The sequence below is a fragment of the Lipotes vexillifer genome, unplaced genomic scaffold (genome assembly GCF_000442215.2).
Source record: "Lipotes vexillifer unplaced genomic scaffold, Lipotes_vexillifer_v1.1 scaffold201, whole genome shotgun sequence".
Taxonomy (NCBI): domain Eukaryota; kingdom Metazoa; phylum Chordata; class Mammalia; order Artiodactyla; family Lipotidae; genus Lipotes; species Lipotes vexillifer.
In genome coordinates this window covers 574,446-584,290 of record NW_006788159.1, presented here as the reverse complement: position 1 = coordinate 584,290, position 9,845 = coordinate 574,446, and the positions used below count along the sequence as shown (strand labels likewise).

Genomic DNA, 9,845 nt, shown 5'->3' with positions numbered 1-9,845 from the left:
ACAGGCTCCGGACGCGCAGCCTCAGCGGCCATGGCTCACGGGCTCAGCCGCTCCGCGGCATGTGGGATCTTCCCGAACCGGGGCACGACCCCGTGTCCCCTGCATCGGCAGGCGGACTCTCAACCACTGCGCCACCAGGGAAGCCCCACCCCATTTTCTTAATAAGAAAATTATCGTAGCTTAAAAGTGCAACTGGCTGAAAATTGCTAAATGGTCTTAATGGTAAATATCATACTATATAATTAAAATGTGAGATAAAACATTTTATTTCAAAGTTTATTTTACAATGGAAGAAAATAACTATTTGAAAGCCTGTAAATCGTTTAGAGAGCACTACTTTAAAATTGACAATCAGAAGCCGTAATTGATGCAGACTTATAAAAATAATTAAAACCCACTACTACCATAATATGTCAGTGAAAAAAGTTGTAGTAGCGTGGAGAAATAGGTCACTAGGCTTGTGAAGAAGCTGAGGCCCAATAACACGAAGTAACTTATCCAAGATCTCAGGGCTGGTCCTACTTAAAAGCCATAACTATAATTGATCTGTTCTGCTGTGGTAAATATAAATGACATCTCTGCAATTCAGCCATGGACTTCAGAATGTGAGTCTAACCAAGAATAGAAGCATCCTGCTTCTTTAAATTGTGCTGGGATCCAGGATATCCTATTTAAAAGAGAAAGACATAATTTCTTCAAAATACACATGGCCATTTTATTCTGTTAATGTGCAATCTGCGAGAATCAGGGGAGAACAAAGGAGAAAAGAAAAGAATTCCAGGTTACAAGAGAAGATGAGAACTGGGAAAAATGAAGTGAAAGTAGTGTCAATTACTATCCCTATAGTAAGTTTATTCTGTACTTGGCTTGGTAACTGACAGTGTTATCACATGAAGTCTTCACAAAAGTTCTGAACCGTAAAGTACCACTGACCAGGTATTAGTAAAATTTGAAATTTCGGTTTCTTAAGTAGTTGAATCCCTCTTATCTGCTGTGATTTGAACTTGTTGTTGGGGGTTAATTGAACTAGTTAGATGGGTAGTCAATGAGTGTTTAGTGTGTCATGGCAACAGTTACTGTGCTTTAAGGAGGAGACACAGAGGATTGATTAAAATTCTTCAAGTTCATCAGTAAGAGAGGTCCAAGTGTAACACTCGGTTCTGTAACACTGGGTTCTGTAGCACTACATCTAATACATTTTGGTTAAAATTACACCCTGGGGAAAGATATTTTACAATAAAATTTGTGTTCTACCTGAAGTGTGATAAATGGGTGTCATTACTTAAAATGTAAATAGTTACATTTTTGTGATACATGGCTTTGTTAAAATCCAAAGGGACATGAGAAAAACTGGTTGTTTTTCTGAAGAGGTCCTAGGACTAATATCAGCAGCTAATGTATACTTAGCACTATATGACTTTGCCTATCATGCAAGGAGTGTGTGTTTGGGGGTGGAACTATGAGGAACTGGGAGATTGAGACTTTATGTTCTTTGCCTCCTCATGATAGATTACCAATGAATGTTTAAGCCAAAGGTAATGATTTTCAAACCAGATCTCTTGCAGCTCTAGAAGAGCTTAGCGACCATTATAGAATTGGGGACAATAGCAGTGGTGATTAGCTGACAGGTTAGTGGAGGAGGCTTCAAGTAGGTGAATCTACTGTGTGTCAGAGTCTCAGCTGTAAAAATTTTGGCATGTTAAACTTCAGTCCTCACACTTACACTGCAAAGTATCCATATTCCCCGAACAGGTCCAGAGTTCTAGTACATTGCAGAAGGTCACACAACTTGCATAAATGATAATCTTGGGATCTGAAATCAGAAATGATTCCAGTGCCTGCAGTCTTAGACCATCTCTGCATTAGTATTATGAATGGGGAAAAGGAAAAATACACTCCCTATGTAAACCAGGCCAATAACATATTTCTTTTGTTTGTTTATTTATTTTGTTTGTTTGATAAAAGACCTTTGTTTAGCAAGACTAGAGATTATTTAGAGTGGGATCTGGACTTGAACCAGGCTCTACAAGGTCTGTTTGACTTAGAATAAGTTACTAATTGTGCCTCAATTTCCTAATTTGTAAAATAGGAATAATAACATGTTGTGAAGAGTAAATGAATTTGTACATGTTATGTACTTTGAACAATGTCTGTTACCCACTATAAATTCAATTCATCTACCTACTTGTTTGATACCTTTTTATACCTCTGTTCTGGAAGATAGTCTTTTAAAATTAAATTTAATACTCAGAATAGATTAGTATTTTAGCTTTCTTTCTATTATTATATTTCCCCTTTTGCTTATATATCTATTTAGCTTTATTTTATGTAATGTCATTTCAGGTTCCTATATGATAGTGGATTCTTCAGATCATGACCCTGGAGAAAAAGCCAGACTTCAGCTGCCTACAATGAAGGAGAACGACACTCACTGTATCGACTTTAGTTACCTATTATACAGCCAGAAAGGGTTGAATCCTGGCACTTTGAACATATTGGTTAGGGTGAATAAAGGACCTCTTGCCAATCCAATATGGAATGTGACTGGATTCACGGGTAAAGACTGGCTTCGGGCTGAGCTAGCAGTGAGCACCTTTTGGCCCAATGAATATCAGGTAATCACCTGTTCTTTTCTGGTTCATGCTTTGATGTCATTGGGTCTCACTGTGTATGTAATACTTAGAGGTAGATACTAGCCCCATAGGAATGAGAGATTGTTTCTTTAGCTCTCCTCCAGTGCTATGTTTGAGGAAATGTTTGACCACATTGGCACAAAGTCTTCAAAGTAGAGAAAATATTTCAACATATGGAAAAATGTAGTTTAGGTACAAGATTTGTTGGTTGGTTGGCAAAGAGCTGCTTATTGACAGATATATTTCCATGTCTCTGTTCAGGAAGAAATAGGCTTTTTGAGTTGAGTGTACTATTCAGACTGGATTGGTTTACTGGCTTCTTGAAGATAACATTTGAAAAATAAACAGGAAATAGTGTTTCATGAAATATGTTATCTAAGGGGGAGGCATTTTCAATAATTTAAAAATATTCTTGTCAATTACATGGAGTATAAAAATAGGCAAACAAAACCTCACCAAGAATTGAGTGGGGGACAGTTTTGACTTAAAGGTAGCACTAAAGAATTTCAGTAACAGTTTAGAGTCTTCATTCTAGTGACGAAGTGAATGCTTCATTCCATCCCACTGCCACTTGACTGCCTCTAATTACTTATTATTACTCATAAGTCTCCCTTACATGGCCTATCATGGCTTCTCCAGCCCCAGCTATAAAAAAAATAAGCAAGCAACAAAAAAAGTTTTCCACATGTCTTTGGATCTTTTTTCTCCCCCAGAAATGTTTGATTTAATTATGAGTAAACCAGACAATGAATAGTGTCAATACGTACATTGTGATTTGTGTGACAGAGTTTATGTGGTTGAACCAAAGAAGTAAGTTGTTCAGTAATCTTCATTGTAAGGTTCAGGACCTGGTAACAGAAAGTTACCTCTTCTGAAAGTTCACTTCTGTGTTAGATCTTGAAATTTAAACTTTTAAAAGATTTGCCTGTTCGTAGCTTATTATAGAACCTAATGGAATAAGTTAATGTAAAGGTATATTTTTTATTATTGTCAGTGAGTAATTTATAAGCTAATAGTTTTATTTCTGCTTTTTAAAAAAGCATGTTAGGCTTATCTTTATTCCTGGGAAGAGGGGAGAGGAAGTCAATGCATTCTTTTAATTGCTTTGTTTTGAGTTGATTTTTTATTTTATTAAAAGTCTCTTCGTACAGGTAAGGTTCTCCATTCAGGGTTATGTGTCTATGAAGATTTCAATGGATTTTTATTAGGTACTAGTTGATTCCATTATTCCTGAACAGAAAGATGTTTCTCTTCAGTCCTGGAGAGCCATCTGCTTCTTCAGGGTGTATAGCTCTGGGCGGGCTGCTTATGTGGTAGGTGAGTGGGTGGAGGTGTGTGAAACTAATGCTAAAGCACTGAAGCAAGATTAACGGGCTCATCTATGACAACAGTGGGTTGATAACTGTCATTGCTGGGTCACCCTTACAGCACATTATCATCATACTGATTTCTTTAGAATCTGCTATTGGAGCTTAACATAACACTAAAAAGAAAAAGCTCTGATTCAGCAAAATAAAACTGTCCACAGATTCAGCCTCCTTAAACTAAATTAAAGCTCAGATAACAAATCTAGCAAAATTACTAAAAATTTGGGTTCTGGAGTAAGGTTGCATATATTCAACCCTGTTTGTTGTTTGCTACCTGCATAGATGGTACATTAAAGAATCAAATTGTTAGTTGCATCTTTGAAAATAAAACCTATAGAAGTAGATTTTGATAAATCCAGCAAATAATGTATCTGTGGTATCATATGGCTGATCCTTTGGAACTAAGAAATGGCATACATGTAATTACTTTTTCCTATTTTTTTGCTAAGATCTATCTTTGAATCATTGATATTAATAATATTTTCTTTTTTTTTTACCAAATTGTAGTTGCTATTTTATTTTATTATTTTTTATTGAAGTATAGTTGATTTACAATGTTGTGTTAATTTCTGCTGTACAGAAAAGTGATTCAGTTATATATACATTCTTTTTTATATTCTTTTCCATTATTGTTTGTCACAGGATATTGAATGTAGTTCCCTGTGCTATGCATTAGAACCTTGTTTATCCATTCTACATGTAATAGTTTGCATCTGCTAACCTCAGACTCCCAGTCCATCCCTCCCTCACCCCCCCAATAACATTTTCTTATGGCACAGATTTCTGGAATGTTAATTTTAATGTTGAGTTATAGTACCAAGAGCTGGATGAACGCTTCTTTGTTCAGTCTCATTTTGCATGACAAAACTGCCTAGGTTACTTGTACCTGTGGTATTTTAAAGCAAACAGTGCAAAAGGAACCTGTGCAAGTTTCAGCCTGGCGAGTGAGATCATTTTGGAAATCTTTTGTTAGAGAAAATGATTGCTAAATACATAGAACCTGTGGGTAAATGTCTCTTTGTTGCAGACTGAAATTTGAGCAATAGGTCATTTCTTAAGTGATTACTTTGCTTCCACATCCTTTTCCTTAACTTGCAAAACTTAACAATGAGAGCAAATAACAGAGCAGAATATTTTTTATTCATGTGCTTAGTGCTCAATAAATTACTTGATTGATGTTTTCATCGATTTTGTCATTTAGATACCTAATGGTATCTGTATATCAGTTAATTAGAAGCAACTATATTAATGTAGCATTTTTGCTATTAGGAAATAGCATGAAAAACTTTTGACTATTGCTTAATGCAGACTGTTTATGGATTTTTAAAAATTAAAATATAGCCATTGCAATGTGCCATGTTATAAGCCTACTCTTTCATTCTTAAAGAAACACTGCATATTTTTAACGTTCTCAGACTCTAGATCTGAGAACGTTAAAAATATGCCAAGGAGAACAATTTCTATGGTTATGATATTCATAGAAATTGTTCTCCTTGGTTCCACAGTTTGCTCAGCTTCTCTTCTCCAGAGATCTTACACTCTTCAAACTTGTTCTTTAACCTTGTTTTTTAACTTCTCATTTTTCTTTTGTGTGTCTAGTGAAGACTCCTTCCTCTTCTTTGCTTGAGCCATTCCTTATCTGACCACCCCTTTGGTACAACTCCTTTTCACCCAACTTTAGCAATAACAACAGAAGCAATCAAAAAGAAAATAGGCTGAGAGAGCTCCTACCTTTAATTAGTATAGGATAACCTTTGTATAAAAACCGTGATCCTGGGAGTGAAAACAAAATACTCCTTACAAGTAGCTCTTCTCTTTTCCATTTTCCTGTTGAACTAAATATCTGAAAAAGATATAGCACACCTTTGGTGTGATTTTCCCTTCCCAGAGATTCCATCTTAGCAGATGACTAAAGAGAAGATTGATGTGGTAATTTAATTACTTAAGCTGTGGACTATTCAATAATGAGGAGATGCCAGTTTTTAACCCCAAGAAACTTAACCTCTGATTTGAAAAAAAAATACATGAAATTGTGAAATGAAGGCAAAAATGATTTTCTGAATAATGAATTTTGGTTACCTGGAAGATCAGGATAAGGGTCCTTGTCTCTGGGACCAGCCATTCCTGGGGAAATGTTGACTCTACTATTTAGCAGATGTGCAGCCTGGGGAATATTCCTTAATCTCTTTGACTGCAGTTTCCTCATCTGAAAAATGAGGATCACAACAGTACCTACCTCACTGGGTTGTTCTAAGTACTGAATTAATACATAGTGTTTAGAAAAGTATCTGACACATAGTAGAGGTTTACCATAAATTAGGTTGACGTTATGATGAGTAAACAAAAAGATTGTGAACTCTGTTGGATTTAATAAGTGCTCAGCATTTTCTTCTATTGTGAAAGCATACTATTCTTTTCTTTTTGAACAGAGTTTTTTTTTAGAGCAGTTTTAGGTTCACAGCAAATTCGAGAGGAAGGTACAGAGATTTCCCCGTATACCCCCAGTTCCCACACATGTATAGCTGCCCGCATTATCAACATCTCCCACCAGAGAGGTACAACAGAAGAACCTATATTTGGTACAATAGATGAACCTATATTGACACATCATAATCACTCAAAGTCTGTAGTTAATTTTAGGGTTCACTCTTGGTGTTGTACATTCTAAGAGTTTAGACAAATGTATAATGACATGTATTCATCATTATAGAATCAGAGTATTTTTACTGCCCTAAAAGTCTTGTGTGTTCCACCTATTCCTTCCTCCCCATCCCTACTCTCTTTTTTTTTTAGGTTTTTTGTTTATTAAAACGTCTGATTTTTTGGCACATTATTAGCATGAGGCCACACCATGCTAACCTCTGGGGATATACAGGTAAAGTCCTTCTCTTGAAGCTTACAGTCTAGCTTGGCCCTGTAGAAGATAAAAATGTAAATCAGATGTAGGGTCTGCCTTTAAGGAGCCTAGTCCAGATGGGAAGGTGATATATATGTAGATAAAACTTTGAAACAATGTAGCATTATTAAATGACTTAAGAGGGGCAGATCTAAAATGTAGTGGGGAAAATGAAAACAAAAGACTTGTTTCCAAAGTAATTTGAGGCAGAAATGGGACTATAATTCTTGCTGCTTGATTTCTCTATTCCTAGATTAGTTTGCTTTCCACCATACCTCATTGTTTTTGTTAAACCACCGTTATTTGGAATGAACACTTTCTGTAGTGAAACACAACAAGCAAATGTAAATTGCATTTATGACATAAGCATTGCAGTGATACAACTAATATATAAGGAACTGTTTCTTACCTGTGTCTTCAGAAGCAATAGATGTCTTTTTAGCTCAGTATACTAATAATAGAAAGTATCATATTACATGTATTTTATTTGTCATAGTTACAAGTTGCTAATTCTTCCTGTTTTTATAGGCCTCAAGTAAGTACCGTAAATTTTTTAATTACTCTAAACAGAAGTAAAAAGAAAAAAAAAAAAACCCAAACATTACGAGTTATTATCTCAGTGTTAAATTTCAACTGAAGATCAGCATACCTCTAAAAGTGTTATTTTTTCCACTCTGGAAATCTGACCTGTCTTGTATGTGTAAAACTAAATTCTGCTCTTGGATTAAATCCATTAGTTTCTTACCGAACAGTGAGGTTGTTACCAAATGAGGCAGGCAGACATAACTTCCAAAACTATTAGTGGAAACCTAATCTGCTGGTTTCCATTAACTGGGTGCTCATCATTAATCACAAAAACGTTGCGTGATGAAAACTACAGGGGTTTGACCTGAAATTGGAAAGTGATAATATAGCTGAATATGCCGTTTTTTTTCCTTCACCTCCTAATTCACTGAGAAATAAGTGCTGAACTTTTGCCACCCATTTTCTTCTTAACATTTTTCACTGGTTTAAAAAACTGTAAGAACTGGATACAAGCATGGGGTCTTTTGTTTTTGTCTCCTTTTTAAAAGTTTATGTTAACATGCATTTCACTGATATTTTGGCAATGGAATATTTGTTACACTCCAGAGATACTACTGCTTTGGATCCAAGAAGATTGGGACTTAAACCAAATGACTGTTTACTTAAATAAAAAGTCTCTAAAAAATTGATCTCGAAGGATGGAGCTGAAGTAAGAGCATGCTCATGAACCATCCATGCAAAGAGTAAGGAAAGAGGATATCACTCCTGTGCCATAGCTCTTGGAATGCTCCCAATTTTTACTGCTCTTCATCCAACCATGTAGAGCCCCACTGAAGAGAGGAGGGTGGCAAGATTTGTCTTTTGTAGATGGATTTTCTTTCCTAGTCTGCTTGAGCTGCCATAACAAAATACTGTAGACTGAGTGGCTTAAACAACAGAAATTTATTTCTCTCATGGTGTGAAGGCCAAAGATCAAAGAGTTGGTCTATTTGTTTCCTGGCGAGAGCTCTATTTCTGGCTTGCAGAAGGCCACCTTCTCCCTGTGTCCTCACATAATGAACAGAGAGAGCTCTGGTGTCTCATCCTTTTCTTATAAGGGCACCAGGCCTATTGGATTAGGGTCCCACACTTTTGACCTCACTTAACCTTAATTAACCCCCACAGGCCCAATCTCCAAATACAGTCACATTGGTGATTAGGACTTCAACGTATGAATTTGGTGGGAGTGGACACAATTCAGTGCATACCACTAGGTATATCTTACAGCTGTAACTTCATTTATAACCATTATAAATGACTCTGGCTCATTATCTTGTATGACAATATTGCAGATATTATTAATTTCCTGTTGAATAGTCATTCTACTAACTTTTTTCCACATTGGCTAGGTACCCTCCCACCTTACTTACTTTCCCACTTACTTTGCAGGTAGCAGTGGTCATGTGACCAGCTCTGGCCAATGAGTTATGATGGAAAGTCAGCTGGGAGACTTCTGGGAAAGGTGTTATTCCCTGATTAAAAAAGAGATACATGTTGTTGCATGAGAACATGATGCTTGGCACTACTGCAGTTATTTTGTAACTCTGAGGAAGAAGGTAACAAACTGAGGGTAACAGAGGAAAGTATGGAAGGAGCCAGGGTTCTACTCTCAGACAAAATAATAACACCAGCAACAATAACAATAACAATAATAACTTTCAAAGCAACTTTTAGTTGAGTATTTTCCTATGCAGCCCAAAGCATCCTACTATATCATGTCACATCTTTGTTGACCTTTCAGTCAATCCCACCTCTCAACACGTTTGTAGATAGCACATGTGAGACATATGGCAGAATTAAAAGTATACGTATCTATGTATGAATGAAACAATTAATATTTTTCAGTCCAGTTGCAGGGAGAAGACAAAGCTATATACCTGAAAATGTAAATAGGACTGTAATAGAATGAGTCAATGACTGAAGGGAGTAGAAAGAAAGGAAGGAAGGATAATTTGTTGAGTGTCTACCATGCATAAGACACTGAACTGGATACTTCTATATATGTCATCTTTACTTTGTTTTAATATTTGATCAAGTGCTAAGTGAATTTTTCTTATCTTCATACATGGGCCAAGTTGCTGGTTATTAAGTGGTTGAAATTATTCCCCTTTTCCTCTTTACTAATTTAACCTTGCTTTTAAAATTTTGGAATTTAGCCATATCAGTGACATCTGAAGTTAACTAACTTCACAACTAAATAGGCTTCTTTTAGTTCTGGTAACAGTAATTGCCTAACATGGGCATTTTGGCTCATTTTTTTTTTTTTTTTTTTTTTTTTTACGCGGGCCTCTCACCGTTGCAGCCTCTCCCGTTGGGGAGCACAGGCTCCGGACGCGCAGGCCCAGCAGCCATGGCTCACCGGGCCAGCCGCTCCGCGGGACGCGG

General features: G+C 36.4%; 1 protein-coding gene across 4 annotated transcripts in view; it reads left to right on the top strand.

Annotated features, from left to right (window-relative positions):
- Window positions 1–9,845, top strand: part of PTPRK (protein tyrosine phosphatase receptor type K) — a 573,018-nt gene that overhangs the window by 211,824 nt on the left and 351,349 nt on the right. For all 4 annotated transcript variants that reach the window (XM_007461250.1, XM_007461251.1, XM_007461249.1 and 1 more), the window contains exon 3: window positions 2,344–2,615. In XM_007461250.1, coding sequence (XP_007461312.1) covers window positions 2,344–2,615 — 272 coding nt within the window. The remainder of the gene's footprint in view (window positions 1–2,343; window positions 2,616–9,845) is intronic.